At 45.1% G+C, this 20,273-nt stretch overlaps 1 protein-coding gene across 2 annotated transcripts in view; it reads left to right on the top strand.

Annotated features, from left to right (window-relative positions):
• Positions 1-2,548: 2,548 nt before the first annotated feature.
• Positions 2,549-20,273, top strand: part of olfm2a (olfactomedin 2a) — a 37,112-nt gene continuing 19,387 nt past the window's right edge. Inside the window, exon 1 of one of the 2 annotated variants that reach the window (XM_064314198.1) lies at positions 2,549-3,424. In XM_064314198.1, coding sequence (XP_064170268.1) covers positions 3,368-3,424 — 57 coding nt within the window. In that variant the 5' untranslated portion in view covers positions 2,549-3,367. Of the gene's footprint in view, positions 3,425-18,085; positions 18,249-20,273 lie in introns of those variants that run through there. The other variant, XM_064314197.1, reaches the window with a different exon arrangement.

Raw genomic sequence — 20,273 nt, 5'->3', positions numbered from 1 at the left:
TCTGTCCTGAACCTCATACTGACCCACACTCGTGCACACACACACACACTCTCTCTCTCCAGCAGGCACACACACACACACACACTCTCTCTCTCTCTCACAGGCGCACTCTCTCTCTCACTTTCTCCAACAGGCACTCTCTCTCTCTCTCTTTCTCTCTCTCTCCAGCAGGCACACACACTCTCTCTCTCTCTCACACACACACATAGGCACTCTTTCTTTCTCTCAAACAGGCACACACACACACACACACACAGGCACTCTTTCTCTCTATCAAACAGGCACACACACACACCACATTATGCTACCACAGTGTCTCTTTTCTGCTGGTAGTCAGCAGTGTGGAGTATGCAGCGGAAATGGAGTAAAGGACAGTGTGGAGAATTTAAATTGAGTTGAGTAGAGGACTGTGTGAAATATTTAAATCTGCATTGACTAGGCTCGACCTGCTATTAATTGAGCAATGCATTTTTATTTTATTTTATTACTGATCATTATTACCTGTGGCTGAAGTCCAATAAAGCAGAGAATAATTGGTCATTGAGTCAAAGAGCTGTAGTCGTTACCCATTATGAGCCAACAATAGACGTTCCTATTAAATTTTCTGTAAGGTGATCATTCTCGTGTCCTTATCCCACCAAGTCATTCTGAGCTCAACTCGTAAAACTCGCCTGAGAGAATTCTCTGACAGAAAGATCCTTATAGCCTGTCTGCACATTTTCCTCCGACCTCCAGCAAAAAAAAAAATAAAAAATAAAAACTCCTCCTCTGTCAGCGATACTCCCGCGCATGTTAATGAGCTCCCGCGCGTGTTAATGAGCTCCCGTGCAAGCTAATGAGAATCAGTGCGTGTTAACGACCTGCTAAACTCGCTCTCTCAGAAAAAAAAAATCGGCCCACCTCCACGTGCCTTAAACACGAGCGAACAGCTTCTTTTATTTGCGTTCTTTTTTTTCCCGGTGCATTCTCCGAATCAAACAGCCAGGCAGACCACTGAAAGCGGTGGCGTTCCGTTCATTTGCTTCTGATATCTCAAGGCCTGCGGGGGCCTGTTTATTATTTCATGAGCAGCAGAAAGCTTTTTCCCGTATTATAGATATTTAGAGGTTTTCTGGGGAGGCCTGTGGTCCTGGAAATGCCACCCTTCACCAATCCCCAGCGAAAAGAAATACTGCTGCAATGAGCTCCTCTGTTCAGACCCAGCCCCCCCCCCCCAAAAAAAAATAAATAAATAAAAGAACCCCTTAAAACATCCCCACATCTCTCTCTCTCTCTCTTTTTATCCCCCTCCCTGGCATTTCACACCAATCATTTCATTCCTTCCATTATTCAATACTGTTCAAACAAGACCATAAAAAGCGTATATATAAAGCTCAGTATATTACCTAGCAGTGTAGAGAAATCCTTGGCTTTGTTCACTGTATTATTTTTCGAGGAACCGTTTCGGTGAGCGGGAGAGAGTGAAAGAAATATCATGAGGATATATTTACAGTCCTTTGGAAAAAGTGTTCTCCCCCTTCCCGATTTCCTCCATTATTGCATATTTGTCGTCACACTGAATGGTTTCAGATCTTTACACAAAATGTAATATTAGACCAAGGCAACCTGAGTAAATAAGAAGCACATTTTTTTAAATTTATATTTCATTTTTAATGAAGAAAATTATCAAAACACCCATGTCATCCAAGTGAAAAGGCAATTGCCCTCTTAGTTACTCAATCAACCAATTAACAAAATTTTATTGACAATTAGATTCAGCTGATTGAACACAGCCAGCTCGGTTGAATCTAAAGCACACTCATATTGAACCTCACCATCAGAGTGAACCTTACGCTTCATCCTACAGCAGTGGTCTCAAACTCGTTGCCACGGAGAGCCATGTGTATGCAGGTTTTCATTCCAACCAATTAATGCTGCCTTAATTGAGTCCAATTACTCATTCAGCCATATGCATTTAACTGCATTGAAGCACAGAATATAAGCAAGTTTTTATTTAGACAATGCGGGTCACCATAGATGTCGGGTCACCATTGTGTCCAAACCTGCATCCCTAATTCAGCAAATAATTGAACTAATATATATATAATCAAGATCTGAGGCTGGAATAAAAACCAGCATGCACACGGCCCTCCATGGCACTGAGTTTGAGACCACTGTCCTACAGCAAGACAATGATCCCAGACATACTGCTAAAGCAACAAATGCGTTTTTCAAAGCCAGAAACAACTAGCACCAGAAACAAGCAGGAGCTGAAGCTGGTTGCAGTACAGAACCCTAGGGTTGCAGTGCATCACCAGAGAAGATGCTCATACTTCAAGCAGTCATTGCGTGCAAAGGATATGCAACAAAGTACTAAGCATGAGTACCTTCATTTACGTCACATTAACATATCCCAAACATTACGGTGCTCTGAAAGGGGGACTATGTATACAAAGTGCAATAATTTCTACATGGTGAAACCGAAGTGTATAAAAAATACCAGTAAATAAGAAGAATGCACTCGTAGGAATAATTCACATTATTGCCCATCTCTGGATTCGTGTTTTCCGGTTCTGTCCCCTGCTAGATGTGGGAGCACTGACGGGGCAGGGGGTCGCTTCTCACCTGCTCATTTGGTTGCTGAATTAATACTTTAAAATAAACGTGACAGATTATGTCGGCTTTATCCATCTCTATGAATCAACGAACTGCCGTTTAGTTGAGACATTAATATCCGGAACCTCCGTTGTCTCCGCGGTTCCAACTCAGGGAACGGATGACAAGGCAAGCGCTTATGGCCCGTTCCGTCACCCGTCGCTCGGAGTGTTATCTGTCATTCCAAGCGAAATCGTTTACTTACAGGGCAGGGAGCAGCCTTGCCATTGTCGTTTAATACACAGCCGTGCTACCCGTACCCACAAGCTGAGAAAGCCGTTTCCCCATGTGCTGCGCCTAGCGTCGGAACATTGCAATTGCAGCGATCTGATCACCTTCCCACCTCTGCGATTCTCTCTCTTTCTCTCTGAAATTCCACCTCCGAATTAACTATTGTGATTTTTTTTTAATACAGCTTACACTGGACAGCTTTTTAAGAAATGCACATTTTCGTTGCAACAGCTTCTCATCGTTATAACTCTTTCCCGTAGATCGGACCAGCCGTTTGTCTAAGAAGGGGAAATAATTAAGTCTGATCATTGCTCGGATTCACGGTCGAACAGCGGGCATCGCAGTGTTCGAGTAAACGCCAGCCAGATTTACTAGGGATGCCGCTCATAGTGCACATTCGACAAAGAACGGACGTCTCAGATCGCAAGGACTGGGCTTAAGAAATCGCCCCTGCATACGCCGCGGAGCCGGGGCGCACTGGAGCCGTGTAATACCGGACAGGATGCATCTTTTTAGTGCCATATTCCTGCTGCTGATGTTATCGCTCCTGTTCTGCGAGGTAAGACAAGCAAAGGTATTCATCCCGTTCGATTAATCACTGTGTGGTGTCGATCCGCCTACGAACGCTGCACAGTTAACCTTAAAATTAAATGTTTGTGTTTGCAGCTATATTGTCAATCTGGCGTTAGTGTTATTAGAAGTATGCAAAAAATAAAACGCTCGTTCTCGCCATTTCTTTGTCACACACTCTCTCGTTTTTTGCCACACACAAAAATAAGGTATATGCGCTTGCATGAAAGTCATCGCTTGTAAAAATGCTTTCTAACCTTATTTTTATTTTAACGGTTCTTGCACAAGCCTGTCTGTAGCCAGCGTTTGTGAAATTGATTTGTGCGGGAAAAGAAGGCGTTCCCAGATACGCCGAGTCTTTGATGTTGTCTGGGGGAAAGTTAAGGGAGAAGGGCGTCCAACGCCTGTCTTAATAAAAAACGCACCAGCGCGTGCTGTAGGACTTTGGCAAGACTCGGTTATTACTCCGCGCACACAGCCTTAGTAATAATTTACTGCAAAACGAACATATTCGTGTTCGCGTTATTACTGGGTACGATGAATCAGTTCGGTGAGAGTGAACTCGCGAATGACAGGGTTGGTTCAGCCTGGAAGCTGTGTTGGGAGCCAGTCAGTCAGAACAGCTTTTTCGGGATGGGTGATGGACATGAAGTGACACTTGGCAATCGGCGTGAAGGAGTGTCGTTTACGCATCTTACGTTGTGCAAGTTAAATGGCTTCAGTGTGTTAGTATTCGTTTGTACGTAAGGTCTAATGCTGTGGAGAAACTGAAATATTTGCCAAGATTAAATATTATGAAATTGTAGCGTTGTGTGAAACACCATTCATTAACCAGTTAAACAGCCGCTATGCTTGCAAATGAATCAGATCACACTGGAATGGAAAGAGATTTTAAAACGACCAAATACGATGTGAGTACCGTGGACGGTGAACAGTGGACCGGTCTGATTCTTTGTTTGAATCTGTTCTTCTCTGCAGCTCGCTTGATCCTAATGCGGCTCTTGCCGTTGTTGCTGTTGTGTTGTCATGTTTTAAGTCAGTCTAATCCGGGCCTGTATGTGGGACATCATTTCCCGCACTAGCCTAAAGTTTACCTTTTTGCAGGGCTAACTGTAAAAGTAAAAAAAAAAACAGATTGTTCTGAACACACATCTGTAGTGTATCTTTCGAGACTGCCATCTTCCTCCGTTAGAGCCTCCACCTAATCTCCAGAAGGCCGTTAGATGAACCTCTTGCCGTGGTAACTAACCAGGACATTCTTAAAATTCCGACCAGTTTATAGCTATGCTATCAGAAAATCACATCAAATGGTTTTTGTTGGGGGGTAACAATCCCACTGATGTCTTTTCTGAAAATATTCCACTGGGAGGTTAAATTACTGCTGCGAATTCAGACCCCGTAACCCCCCCCCCCGAAAGGTATCCACTTTACCCCATGGTTCCAGAGGGCTATTCCAGGATTTTTAAAAATGAGGTGGCTTAGAAAACATCGGGCACGACTTTCAGGCTCTTGTGCAAGTGCCCTGCGCCCTAATACAGGTGGCATTACATGAAAAGTGGCGCTGCACTAGAGCCTGAAAATCGGGGCCAATCATATTTCGGGGGGGGGGGGGGGGGTGCTACCCCGTGCCACCCCAATAAACATGCCCCTGCATGGTTCTACCCCACGCCGCTTTGGCCAAATGCCCATGCAGCCAGGTCTGAACCAAATGTCCGTACCTTATGTGAAACGCATATCTGTACGACCGTGTCCTCACCAAATGTCTGGCCGAACGTATCGTCATTAAATATCCACATGAACGCATTGCCAAATATGCATAGGATTATATTCCAAATAAAGGTCTGCAACCATTATTTAAGCAACTGTCCACGTGATCGTATTCTGTCCTGCTTTATGCATAAAATGAATGTATTTGTTCTTTACTGAATATCCTTTGGACCATATCCTAACCAAAGGTCTGGGCAACTGTATTTTAATCAAATGTTCACGTGATTATTTCCCAGTCGAATATCCATATGACCATATGCTAACCCAGTATTCACAGGACCAGATCTTAACGAGATTATCCGGGGGACCTGGTCCTAGCCAAATTCTTCTTGACAGAATGAGCACTTAGTGTGGCCTGCAGTTCGAGCCCTGGGACAGAAGGTGGCGCTGCAGCTTATTAAGGATGGTCGTTCTCTCAGTTACTGGCATTCACGGTGAGGTAAAACAGCATCACTGTCAGTGGTGTTTCCCGCTCAACAAGTAGCCCGTAATTGGCCACGGGGGACCAGAGGTAGGAAGTGTACATTTTAAAGCTTTATGTAGACCGGTCCACCCGTCTCCCAGTGAAACAGGGCCCGTATAAAGAAATGATGAATTCCACTTGTACCTTCTCTCATGTCATGAGGTCTGCTGCAACAAAGCTGAAATATTTATCAATTTCCCTCTTGCACCTGTGTGGAAATGCATGGAGTGTTCATCAAGCTTTAATGAGACCGATAGCTACACTCTCTTGCCCATTGACCACGTTTGTTAAATTGCCCATAATTCCCTGCGGTCTGCCAAGGCAGCGATGCAAATGCACGTTAACTGACTCCTGGGTGGCGCACCTGTGCTACTGTACATTTGCCGTGTTGTAAAGACCGTGTGTGGACTGGCATTCATCCATCCATCCATTAGCTACACCCGCTTATCCTGAGCAGGGTCGCGGGGGGTGCTGGAGCCTATCCCAGCGTGTATTGGGCGAGAGGCAGGAATACACCCTGGACAGGCCGCCAGTCTCTTGCAGGGTGCGGATTGGCAAAAGAGGTGCAAAAGTCACTTCGTAAAAATGGATGAAGGTGTTGTTTAGAATGGTGTACGAATTGGCTTATCGTACCTTCAGCATCATAGCATGCTTGTCAGTTTGCTGTTGCTGCATTCATACATTTTCCTGTCATGTTCTCTATGAACTTTCACCAGCCGTGTTAAAGATTATTATATAGAAAAAATACAGTGTAATGTTATTTCTTTCCATGTATGGTATTTTTTTGTTCAATGTGTGAATAAGCACTAGTGGTCTGAGTTGTAGGTGTCTACGAAAGGAGGTGTGACTTACTTGTGAATATTAAAGCTGGGTTGCTGGGCAGCTCGCCCTGCTGGCAGTGTTCCAGTGACTGGCTGGGGAGGCGCTTGGCGTCTGGGGGGGGAGGGGTTTCGGTCAGTGGGGCGTCCGTGTATGACCCGTCGATGACCAGTGATCCCCTCTGGTTTAGGCGGCCTCCTCCTTCCCAGTGTGCAAGCTGACCTGGCTGAGTGAAAAGTAACAGTGGCGAACATCGTGCTTTTGTTTTTTTGTTTTTTTGACGAGGGCGCGCTCACGTATGGACAGCGGGGGCGATGCAGCGTTGAGCACGACGACTCAAAAATGATCGGTTGGGGTATCCCCAACTGGGAGAAAATAGCGGTCAAATTTTAAAAAGAAAGTCACAACTGTGCACTGTTACACTGTTGTGTGTGTGTGTGTGTGTGTGTATGCGAGTACGTGTGCCTTCCCTGGCACAGCCATCACAAAGACCCCCATCTCGCTCTCTCCCTCTCCCTCTCCCTTTTCCCCATCTCTCTCTCCGTCTCTTCCTTTCTCCTCTCTTCTCCTCTCCGCCCCCCCCCCCCCCCCCCCCCCCCGCGCTCTGTTTTGTGTGCTAGCTGGATGTTTTAAGGCCGATGCAGTGGGTGAACACGGCCCTGCGTGTCTCTTTCCCTGCTGTGCAGTGCAGTGCACGCTCCAGGCCTGGCTCCTGCGTGACCTTGCCATCCTTCCCTGCTGTGCAGTGCACACTCTGGGCCTGGCTCCTGCGTGACCTTGCCATCCTTCCCTGCTGTGCAGTGCACACTCTGGGCCTGGCTCCTGCGTGACCTTGCCATCCTTCCCTGCTGTGCAGTGCACACTCTGGGCCTGGCTCCTGCGTGACCTTGCCATCCTTCCCTGCTGTGAATCTTTAATGAGCTCAGCCAGGCGGACTGGAATATAAATATGTCCGGAGCCCGGCGTCTTTCCCTTCTACACAAAAGCCTTCTGGCACGGCGGCCAATCAGATTGTGTCACATGGTCCTCGCCCTGCTGCGCTGCTGCAGCAGCTCATGCTACTGTATGCATCACAACACTTCAGAAACCTGGCTTTGAACATGAAATACCCCAATCTACGCCTTAAATACCCCACTCTGAGCAGTAAATACCCCACTCTACGCCTTAAATACCCCATTCTGAGCACATTAAATACCCCACACTAAGAACAAAGTTTTTGAGAGTGACAGAGAGACTTAAATCCTTAAGTTGGGTCTTTAAAATGGCCAGCTCTATGTGTCATTTTTAAGAATTATTCTGATGAAGGCTATGAAAATGCTGCCTATTCAGGGACTGGATGGAATTCTTACTGATGAACAAAGTCCTTAAGGCTCTTAAGCAGAGGAGTCAGGCTCACCCTGGAGGGTCCCAGTGTCTGCAGGTTTTTTTGTGTGGTTTCCTTTCCATCGACAGCGAATTAACACCTGGGAAACAAGGTGTACAGATTTTCTGTGACTATATAGGCCTGTAAATGCCAAAATATGACAAAAGTCCACTGGCACTGCAGCCATCTTGTGCTGACGAAGTGATGACAGTTTTGAATCCTTTCAAGAGTTCTGTAGGTTTTTTTTTTGGATTTTTTTCTCAAAATGATGAATTATCGAGTCATTATTCTAGAATTCCATTGCTTTTAATTACCATTAGTGGTTGTTACATTGGCCTTAGAACGTTCAGAATGTTCAGAACATTCTAATCACATGTTTGTGGTCTTATACCTGAAGGGGTTAAAAATCAGCATTTTTGTTGTGTAGAAAGAGGTGCAGTGAAGTCAGCACTGCAGAACGGTAACTCGCTGCAGGAGAATAAAAGAACTACAACTCAATGTAGAGTTGCTTTGATTTACTGAACAGGAGAAAGAAAAGGGGGGGGGGTGAAATCTTTTATTTATAAGCATGTGGTTTAATGTGGTTCTGTGGCTTTTTTCCCCCTGTGTTATTTTATGATAGTCCTGTCAGAAACAGCACTGTGGCTGAGAGAGTCTTTCTTGCCTGTATGCCTCTGCAAGTACCTCCCCCCCCCCCTCTCTCTCACTCCCCACTCCCTCACTCCCTCCCTCCCCCTCCCTCTCAGCAGGCGCACACATAATATACGTGTACGTGCTTCTCTGACTAAAATTCAGCAGCTCACCTCAGTCATTAGTCTTGATAACAACATTAGTGCCATTACTCCTGCAGCTGTTTTCTCATTTTAGCACTGCCCAGAGTGAGAGATTTTGCATGTATGAATGCACGCCAGTGTGTATTTCTCAGTACGTACGATTGTTTGTGTGCGTATCTGTCTGTGAGAGTACGTACGCGTACATTAGCGGTGGTCAGTAGGGCACTTCCCGCCCGAAACAAGTGCAAAGCCACATCTGATAGAGGAAGAGAGATAAGCAGACAGCCATCTTGGCTCTTATCTCACTTCAGTTTAAAAGAATCTAATTACTTGTCTATCTCACACTCCGTCTGACTATACTGAGAATGGTCAGGACAAGTCCCGCTTGATTAAGCCTTCAGATTGTGTTTAATTTCAGCCAACTGCAGTGCATCAGTACAGGTAAGGCAGCAGCCAATCACAGCACCACTCACACAACGCCAAACTCCAAAAAGACAGGGATAGAGATAGAGAAAAGGGGGGGAGATGGTGAGAAAGGTGAACATGGTTGTGTCTCTACACAGGTGTGTGGTCCAGTATGTACCTTAAAACCAAGCTTTAAATGTAAAGGAAGTAAAGAAAAGGTATGAAGATTGTGTGTATCTATAATTATGTGTATTTTTAAAAATTATTGTTATTTATTGTTATTGCTGTGTTTGGTCATTGCGTGTGCATTGAGTGTATAGTTATTGCTTTGTTTAGTCACTGCTGGTGCATTGAGTGTGTAGTTATTATTGTGTGTAGTTGTTGTGTTTGGTCTCTGCTGGTGCATTAGGTGTGTAGTTATTGCTGTGTTTGGTCTCTGCTGGTGCATTAGGCGTGTAGTTATTGCTGTGTTTGGTCTCTGCTGGTGCATTAGGTGTGTAGTTATTGCTGTGTTTGGTCTCTGCTGGTGCATTAGGCGTGTAGTTATTGCTGTGTTTGGTCTCTGCTGGTGCATTGAGTGTGTAGTTATTATTGTGTGTAGTTGTTGTGTTTGGTCTCTGCTGGTGCATTAAGTGTGTAGTTATTTCTGTGTTTGGTCTCTGCTGGTGCATTAGGCGTGTAGTTATTGCTGTGTTTGGTCTCTGCTGGTGCATTAAGTGTGCAGTTATTGCTGTGTTTGGTCTCTGCTGGTGCATTAAGTGTGCAGTTATTGCTGTGTTTGGTCTCTGCTGGTGCATTAGGCGTGTAGTTATTGCTGTGTTTGGTCTCTGCTGGTGCATTAGGCGTGTAGTTATTGCTGTGTTTGGTCTCTGCTGGTGCATTGAGTGTGTAGTTATTATTGTGTGTAGTTGTTGTGTTTGATCTCTGCTGGTGCATTAGGTGTGTAGTTATTGCTGTGTTTGGTCTCTGCTGGTGCATTAGGTGTGTAGTTATTGCTGTGTTTGGTCTCTGCTGGTGCATTAGGTGTGTAGTTATTGCTGTGTTTGGTCTCTGCTGGTGCATTAGGCGTGTAGTTATTGCTGTGTTTGGTCTCTGCTGGTGCATTAGGTGTGTAGTTATTGCTGTGTTTGGTCTCTGCTGGTGCATTAGGCGTGTAGTTATTGCTGTGTTTGGTCTCTGCTGGTGCATTAGGCGTGTAGTTATTGCTGTGTTTGGTCTCTGCTGGTGCATTAAGTGTGTTCCGGCTGTAATGTTTAATTAACGCCGGGGTGTTGGAGGGTGTTTTAAAGGCTCAGGCAGGTGTGTACCTGTCCATCCAGAGCTGTGCTGGATACGAAGCGGAGCGGTTCTTGGCCTGGCGCCGCTCCCTCTCTCAGGCGTGTTTCCTCCGCCTGCTTGTTTGTGGTCGATAGTCGATTCCCCGGCCCATTTGTCTGCGGTTGATAGTGGCCACAGAGTTGATATCTGTGTTGACAGCGATGGCTGCAGACACAGCGCAGCACAGGGCATTGTGGGAATGACTCCCAGGGCATTGGGGGAATGACTGTGGACACAGGATGTAGCCCAGGGCATTGTGGGAATGACTGCAGACACAGGTTGCAGTCTAGGGTATTGTGGGAATGACTGCGAACACAGGATGTAGCCCAGGGCATTGTGGGAATGACTGTGGACACAGGATGTAGCCCAGGGCATTGTGGGAATGACTGTGGACACAGGATGTAGCCCAGGGCATTGTGGGAATGACTGCAGACACAGGATGTAGCCCAGGGCATTGTGGGAATGACTGCGAACACAGGATGTAGCCCAGGGCATTGTGGGAATGACTGGGGTGTTCAAGCTTCTCTGTGCACAACAGAGTGTGTTTACTGCAGAAGCCATTACCACCAAGTAATATATCTCGTAATATATTTTTTAAATATTTATTTATTACAAGTAATATATGCACATATTTATGCCTGTAAAAAATGATGAATGTTGTTTTATTTTATGTATGTGAATAAATGACTAACGACCCGCCTCTTCAGACCATATAATGGATCCCCAACCCTTTAGCTTACCTTGTTTCTTTTTTTGGGATTTCCTTTGGGATGTTGCTGGTATGGCTGTGTAAAGTTTGGTTAGCTACATAGCGGTATCTACGTTTGTTTGCTACTTTTGATTATATTGTTTGTAATTTTGATTATAAATGGTCCTCCACTTTTGAATGTCCCTCTGAATAAAAGCATATATATATATATATATATATATATATGTATATATATATGTTGTATTTGGTGATGTGGTTTAGGAGCAGTGTCAGGATATGCAGTAAATAAATATTTATGATTAAAAACGAGTACCGTAGAGATGGGGTTTAATACTTTACACACATATCATGTACACATCAAATATTCATACGATTTGATAGAATGTAATTCATCTCTGGGGAAGGGGAAGATGACTTGAAATACATTCATCACCATGGTAACCAACAACAGTGACACACAAACCAGCAACGTTACACGCACACACACACACACACACACACACCCTAAAAAGACACAAAAGGCATGAGCTCATATAAGTGCAATGTTTTATTCATAACACAGAAGATGGGGGGGGGGGAGGGGGTAAGAAGGAAGCTTGCCTAAATTGCAGAACAAGCATTTCTGATATTAATCAAAACCCTCACTGTTCAGGAGTACTGCATGTGATTAAACCGCACCCTAATTAATGAGGAACAACGTGTGATTCAAACTACACATTTATTAATGGGAGACAATGTCTTATTAACCCACGCTGTAATTAAACCCCAATTAATGGGGGACTCTGTGTGATTAATTAACACCTTTATTAATGGGGAACACTGTGTGATTACACTATACCTTTATTAACGGATTACACTATGTGATTAAATTGCACTCTTATCATTGTGGAACACTGAGTGATCGAACCACTGTGTAATTAAACTCTAATTAATGAGGAACTATGTGTGATTAAAAGACATCTTTATTAATGGGGGACGCGGATTGATTAAACTGCACTCTAATTTATGAGGAACACTGTGTGATGAAACCACTGTGTAACTGAACCCTAATTAGTGGGGAATACTGTGTGATTAAACTGCACATTTATTAGCGGGGGCGCCATGTGATTAAATTGCACCCTAATTATTTTGGAACACTGTGTGATCACATTACACCTTTATTAATGAGGGACACTGTGTGTGTGTGTGTGCACTCACACACACACACACAGGTGCGCATGCAGTGATACTGACTGCAGTACTAAATTATTGCTAAAGTCAGCTGTTTTACTGCTGACAAATTCACAGAACAAAACTAAACCAAAATGGTACAAAATAAGTAACAGTGTGTGTGTGTGTGTGTGTGTGCGCGTGCGCATATGTGCTTGTGTGTGTGCACGTGTGGATGCATGTGTGTGTGTGTGTGCCTGCATGCCTGCATGTGTTTTTTGTGTTTATTGTAATCCTTTATTTTCCAGATGATCTCATCCAGAGCAATTAAAATGAGGTGAATAGAATACGATTGGCCAGGATGCATAGGCTCACAATAGTAAATAATACAGTAATGTACCAAAGGGTGGTAATAAATATGCATGCAGTAATTGCACACAAGCTCATACAACAGCATCCACAATTGCTTATTCTATTAGGAGTAACCATGGGAACTATTAGCATCCATCACACACAGGGCATTGATTATACGATTATATGACACAACACTGGGACAGTGTGTGTGTGTGTGTGTGCATGTGTGTGTGTTTATGCATGTACCCATGTGTCCGTATGTGTAAGTGTGTAATTGTGTGTGTGTGTGTGTGTGCATGTACACACATACGTGTGTGCGTGTGTGTGTGTGTGCGTGTACGCATGTGTGTGTGCGTGTACGTGCACGCGTGCGTGTATGTTTGTGTGTATGTGTGTGCGTGTATGTATGTGCATGTACGCTTGTGTGTGTGTGTGTGCTTGTGTGTGTGCATGTACAGTACATGTACGTGCGCGTGTACTTGTGTGTGTGTGTGCGTGTGTGTGTATGTGTGTGCTCGTACACAAATATCTGTGTGCATTGAATGTTGCATAAATTGGGCTTGTGTATACTGCTGAGATGGTTGCTACAGAGACTACATCATGCATTTTGATGGTGATTTTGTCGGAAGGGAGCCAAACTCAGATTAATGAATTATGACTGAAGAATGCTGAACGTTCTGAAAATAGAAAAATAAAGAACACTTACGCATTGCTAACAAAATAACAAATACCCCTCACTGCGCTGAGCTACGCTGGACAAGAGAGTTGTTTTTTTTTTCTCTGATCCAAAGTTTTCTGCACAGTGCACACGGTATATGTGTGTATATGCAACACTGCTTTACTCACCCTGGAAACGCCATGGTCCTATGTCTCTGACTTTTGGAGCGAAGATGATGAGCACTTCCACACAGCTGGAAAGAGCATTGTCGAATTAAGAATCTGTGAGTAAATTGCGAAAGTGCTCTACTGCCCCCCTGTGGGGTGCAGAGAGCTACTGCGCTCTGTTTTTGCTGGTTGCTGCTCAGTTTTTTTCAACAGTGTGTTCTTTTCGATTGCCATTCCTTGATTGTCCCTTTCATTGGGAAGTCGTCTGAGCAAACAGCCTGGTGCAGTGTTTCAGAAGCACTGCCTGGTGCAGTGTTTCAGAAGCGCAGCCTGGTGCAGTGTTTCAGAAGTGCTGCCTGGTGCAGTGTTTCAGAAGTGCTGCCTGGTGCAGTGTTTCAGAAGTGTTGCCTGGTGCAGTGTTTCAGAAGCACTTCCTGGTGCAGTGTTTCAGAAGCGCAGCCTGGTGCAGTGTTTCAGAAGTGCTGCCTGGTGCAGTGTTTCAGAAGTGTTGCCTGGTGCAGTGTTTCAGAAGCGCAGCCTGGTGCAGTGTTTCAGAAGTGCTGCCTGGTGCAGTGTTTCAGAAGCACTTCCTGGTGCAGTGTTTCAGAAGCACTTCCTGGTGCAGTGTTTCAGAAGTGTTGCCTGGTGCAGTGTTTCAGAAGCACTTCCTGGTGCAGTGTTTCAGAAGCACTTCCTGGTGCAGTGTTTCAGAAGCGCAGCCTGGTGCAGTGTTTCAGAAGTGCAGCCTGGTGCAGTGTTTCAGAAGTGCAGCCTGGTGCAGTGTTTCAGAAGTGTTGCCTGGTGCAGTGTTTCAGAAGCGCAGCCTGGTGCAGTGTTTCAGAAGTGCTGCCTGGTGCAGTGTTTCAGAAGTGCAGCCTGGTGCAGTGTTTCAGAAGTGCAGCCTGGTGCAGTGTTTCAGAAGCACTTCCTGGTGCAGTGTTTCAGAAGCACTTCCTGGTGCAGTGTTTCAGAAGTGTTGCCTGGTGCAGTGTTTCAGAAGTGCAGCCTGGTGCAGTGTTTCAGAAGTGCAGCCTGGTGCAGTGTTTCAGAAGTGCAGCCTGGTGCAGTGTTTCAGAAGTGCAGCCTGGTGCAGTGTTTCAGAAGTGCTGCCTGGTGCAGTGTTTCAGAAGTGCAGCCTGGTGCAGTGTTTCAGAAGTGCTGCCTGGTGCAGTGTTTCAGAAGTGCAGCCTGGTGCAGTGTTTCAGAAGTGCTGCCTGGTGCAGTGTTTCAGAAGTGCAGCCTGGTGCAGTGTTTCAGAAGCACTTCCTGGTGCAGTGTTTCAGAAGCACTTCCTGGTGCAGTGTTTCAGAAGCACTTCCTGGTGCAGTGTTTCAGAAGCGCAGCCTGGTGCAGTGTTTCAGAAGCGCAGCCTGGTGCAGTGTTTCAGAAGTGCAGTCTGGTGCAGTGTTTCAGAAGTGCAGCCTGGTGCAGTGTTTCAGAAGTGCAGCCTGGTGCAGTGTTTCAGAAGTGCTGCCTGGTGCAGTGTTTCAGAAGTGCAGCCTGGTGCAGTGTTTCAGAAGTGCAGCCTGGTGCAGTGTTTCAGAAGTGCTGCCTGGTGCTTCTCATTGCATTCCTGCCCTTTACATCAAAGGCTGTGGGCCCTGCGGCGAGCATCCTGCCTGCTGTTAAATGCTGGAGTACTGGAGTATCCCACAGCCTGTCAATGCACGCTGACACACACACACACACACACACACACACACATATACACACACATACACACACACACACACACACATATACACACACACACACACACACATACACGCTCACACACATCTATGTCATCTCACAGGATTACTTATGGCTATGCTTATGGTAATGGTTACATTTAACAGACCAAGTGTAATGAGTGCTGTGGAGCCATAGCAATGAGCGGAACCCGAAATGGCTGGACTAAGATAAATTCAAAGGGAACGCAAAGGCAGCCGGACTGGCTGGTGAAATAGTGCGTGGAAACAGACCCGGGTTCGATCCTGCAGCTGTGCTTTGTCTCTGCGGTGTGCAGGTGGAAACAGACCCGGGTTCGACCCTGCAGCTGTGCTTTGTCTCTGCGGTGTGCAGGTGGAAACAGACCCGGGTTCGATCCTGCAGCTGTGCTTTGTCTCTGCGGTGTGCAGGTGGAAACAGACCCGGGTTCGATCCTGCAGCTGTGCTTTGTCTCTGCGGTGTGCAGGTGGAAACAGACCCAGTTTCGATCCTGCAGCTATGCTTTGACTCTGCGGTGTGCAGGCCCTGTTCACAAAGGGGTGTCACTGCCTCTGAATCTTCCATTTTGGAAATGCAGTAACAATAAGGCCTTCAAGTTATGCGCGAGTACCTGTAAGCATCGCTCTACAAGCAGGAAGTATTCGTTGTAAAATAGCTGAAATTACCTGTGCTTTTTTTCCGTACTTACAGTTCTGGATTCTGCTTCTTCTTTGTGATTGGTTGTTGTTTTTTTTTTTTTTGACTTCTCAAGTCAAATCCTCTGAAGCTAACCGAACCAAACTCCCTGTGTGTCAGGCTGCGTTGGTTTATAAAGGACCTGCCATGCATGTGATTCTGTTATGCCCGTGTAACAGACATGTTCTGGCAATTATTTTGGTGTGATGATGATGTTCTTCTCCGGGTTTGCTTTGCTCAGTGTTGGTCAGAAAGCAGGTGTTGCTTTGCTCAGTGATGGTCAGAAGGCAGTTGATGCTTTGCTCAGTGCTTGTGAGAAAGCAGGCGATGTTTTGCTCAGAATTGGTGTCTCTGGGTTGAGCGCTTTGCTCTCCTGTGGCGGGAAGGAGAGTTATAATCGGAGGCTGTCTCCAGGTGGGGTGTACAGACGTCCTGTGGGCCGCGCACCGGGTCCTCCCTGGCCAGACATAATGGGATAAATGAGGAAAAATGACAAACCGCTTTTTTTAGATTAAACTTAGTTAGGTGGGGAGGGAGCGGTGTCAGGATGAATTTTCATCAGCCCGAACACTCATACATGCTGCTGGATTGTGTGTGTGTGTGTGTGCATGTGTGTGTGTGTGTGTGCGCATGTGCGTCTGTGTGCATGTGTGTGCGTGCACGTGTGCGAATGCACGTTTATGTGTCTGTCAGTCTGTCTGTCTGTGTTTGTGTCCCTCTCTGTGTGAAAGTCATATTCATCATAATTAAAGATGTGTTTTCCCTCTGCAGTGATCCTGGGGGTTATTAATGTACAGTTTAATACATCTCTGTGATGGTTCTTATAAGCAATGCCTCACTATGTCTGTGCACATGCAAGCCAGTTTGCTTATTAATGGTAAACGTGTAAAGACAGAGATGCTTAAAAGAAATGTTATTGTATTTATTAATGGTAACTTAGTACTTATTACTGATTATTATAGCATATCTGTATGTGCAAAAATGTTATTCTTTACTTAAATGATGTTGATTTCTATTTTAATAGCTAAGAGTATATTTCAGGGTTAATCTGCATTTATCCAGTATTTCAGGGTTTATCTGTGTTTATCAGGGTATTTCAGGGTTTATCAGTGGTTATCAGGGTATTTCAGGGTTTATCAGTGTATTTCAAGGTTTTCAGTGTTTATCAGGGTATTTTAGGGTTTATCGGTGGTTATCTGTGTATGCGCCCCCCCCCCCCCCCCCCCCGCGAGTTCCGCACCCCCTTTTATAAAAACGGATCCATCCTCATGCTTGTAATTATTTTTGTCATGCTGCGATTTAAAAGATGGAAAGGAGGTAGAAGGTTTGCTGATGAGAGGAAGGGTGACCTCCTGCTGCGTGTTGCTGTTTCGTACCTCTGCTGTAGTACACCCTCTCCGCCACATGAGGGCGGCAGCGTACAAGCCATTGTCAGTGCAGGTGACGGTAGACCCTGGACTGGATGAGCTGTCAGCAAGCATGATCTTTTAACATAACATCTACCAGCTGCTTATAGATAATGCAGTACCAGCCTCTCTTTAGTTACTTTCTACAGTCAGCCTCTGTGAGCCACAGTATGAATGTGAATACAAATTCCTGCATGGATCACAACGAACGCTTTGAGACTGATAGGTTGTCGGGAGTTTTGGTGACTCACCAGTTGCCAGGATACATGATGATTGATGAGCTGTCACAGAGAGCAGAATGCAGGTGCTTCATCTTCATCACCATTGTCTTCTTCCTCACACCCATTTCCCATTACACGAGCTGTGTGTGTGTGTGTGTGTGTGTATGTGTATATGAGTGAGTAAAAGGTGAATAAGCTGAAATGTTAGAGCCCCCTCCCACCCCCCCGGCTTTCAACCAACCACAGATTCAGAAAAGAGAGAGAGTGCATGAATGTAAGGGAGAGAGCAAGAGCGTGAGAGAGAGTGAGTGAGGGAGAGAGAGAGAGAGAGGGAGAGGGAGAGAGGGAGGGAGAGAGAGAGGGAGCGAGGTACTTGCAGAGTCACACAGACTGATGAGTACAGTGCAGTGTGACTGGACTAGAGCTCTGTGCCTTCATACAATCCTCTCTCTCTCTCTCTCTCTCTCTCTCTCTCTCTCTCTCTCTCTCTCTCTCTCTCTCTCTCTCTCTCTCTCTCGCTCTCTCTCATTCACTCTGTCTTTCTCACTCTCTCTGTCATTCACTGGTTCTGTGTGCCTGGTCCATTCTGTTTCTCTGCCCGAGCACTGGTGGGGTTGTGGGTTAGGTGAAGTGTGCTGGGCTGGGTTTGGGGCAGGCTGGTGTTTGTGGGTGTGGGTGTCGGTGTGGGAGTGGGAGCGGGGCGGGGGGTGGAGATGAGTGTCCCGCTGTTGAAAATTGGGGCGGTGCTCAGCACCATGGCGATGGTCACCAACTGGATGTCCCAGACCCTGCCTTCCCTCGTGGGGCTCAACGGGACCACTGTCTCCAGAGGGGGAACTTCCGAAAAGATCACCAGCGTGCGTAGCCTTCTTCTCCTCTTACTGTGTGTGTGTGTGGTGTGTCTGTGCTGTCGTGTGCTGTGGTGTGCTGTGCGTGCGGTGGTGTGGGTGTGTGGTGATCTTACATGTGTGTGTGTGTTTGTGTGTGTGCATGTGTGTTTGCGCACACATTTGTCTGAGTGTGTGTGTGTGTGTCTGTGTGTGTGTGAGAGAGAGATATGTGTCTGTGTGTGTTTTTATGACATGTAACTGTGTTTGAGACAGTGTAAATCTTTTGTAAATCAGTTTGTGTGTCTGTACTGTATGTGTATCTGTGTGTGCTTGTGTGTGAGAGTATGTGTGTCTGCATGTTTCTATGTGTGTACTCTGTGAATATGTGAATGTGTACTTGTGTGCCGCTTGTTTATGTGGGCATGTGTTTCTGTGTGTGTGATGTGTATGTGACGTGTGTGTGTGTGTGTGTGTGTGTGTGTGAGAGAGAGAATGCGTGTGTCTGTATGTTTGCGTGAATGCGTGCATGTGAGAGAGAGAGTGTGTGAGCTTGTGTGTGTGTGTGTGTGTGTCCTGAATATGATCAGTTACTCTGTGCTTATACCTCTGTAGACCTAGGGCTTCAGAGTTTGTGTCTTAGGGTATCTGCACTGTCATTAATGTGCTGTAATTATGTGTTCCAGTGTATTTTGTACTGTTTATGTACACAAATTAATTTATTACGGATTTTGTATAGTAGCTATTGCATTTTGATTTATGTTAAGATTAATGCATGTTAGGGCTAATGCATTAAGGTTTATGTGTAGCAGTGTATCCAGTAAGCATTCATTATGGTTTATATGTTTTCTACTACAGTGAAACGGTCAACACAGAACAGTACAATCACATTAATATTTATAGGCATTGCATTCACAGAGGTAAAAAAAAAAAATTTCTTGTAAAAAAAATATGAACTTATTAACCCTTTCAAGAGTAGGTTTTTTGAAATGTTTTTTCAAAATTCTAATTCTGCGTTAAAGAACTGCTTTCTATTGCCAACAGTCATTGTTTCATCAGCTTTAGAATGTTTTGTTAAGGATATTCAGATCACGTATTTGTGATCTCACACCTGAAAGAGTTAATAACATAATTGTTTTCTAATCACTGTTGTTTTGGGGGATTATTTGCCTCAATAAAAATGCACTCTATTCCAAGTAATGGCTTCAAAGGGTGTCTGTTTCAGTTTAGATAGATCTTTTTACTTCTTGTCAGTCAGATCACTGATTTGTCAAGGCCTGGACTTAAGTCTTTTATTAATTCTATTATGAATGGTAGGAAATGCAGTATTGTGCACCTTGTGGATATCTGGGTCAAATTGTTCTATGTCAGGAGAAGAACCTGATTTTTAAAAAATTAGTAAAAAATAATAAATTATTAATTCCCTGTTATAAACTTTCATTCATCTATTCATGACAATCAGCACCATATGTCGGGGGTTATGAAATATGGCTGTACTTACTTATACGATATTTCATGTTATTTTCTATAAAGTTAGTAGAATTATGGCTTAGCCACCATGTTGTTCTGCTAATTTCCAGTTACCAAACTTTCAAAAAGGATAGTGCATTGCAAGTTTCCTGTTGGCTGGTGCGACGATGTTGGTTGTATTTGGAATTATTTTCCTTAAAATAAACACCAGCATCCCAAACGGGGGGAAATTCCTTCCCTTTGTGGCAGTCGTATTTTTTATGTATTCAGCATTCAGATCGTACAATCGCAGTAATAGGGTATGGGTTCACTGCGCCTGTACATAATATTATTAAGAGTGTTAGTGGCTGCTCCAGTGCTGAATGCGATTTTCTCCCGAATGGCTGTGGTTTGACCTTGGGTCCGGGACACTGGCCTGAGATAAGCATGTCAGTGGTGGAAAACTGGGGCTCTTGGCTTTGGCATTGGCTTGAAGTTCTGTCGATCACACAATAGCTCGCCTATAAACAGAAGGAGTCGTCTCAGGTTGTTTGTTGAGCTTGATTGACGGTCTGGTTTGTGTTGATGGCCCTAGAGGCTTACGTT

This window comes from Anguilla rostrata, chromosome 17 (assembly GCF_018555375.3).
Source record: "Anguilla rostrata isolate EN2019 chromosome 17, ASM1855537v3, whole genome shotgun sequence".
In the NCBI taxonomy this organism is placed as follows: Eukaryota; Metazoa; Chordata; class Actinopteri; order Anguilliformes; family Anguillidae; genus Anguilla; species Anguilla rostrata.
Note: the sequence above shows the minus strand (reverse complement) of the source record. Positions and strands in the feature narration are given on the sequence as shown.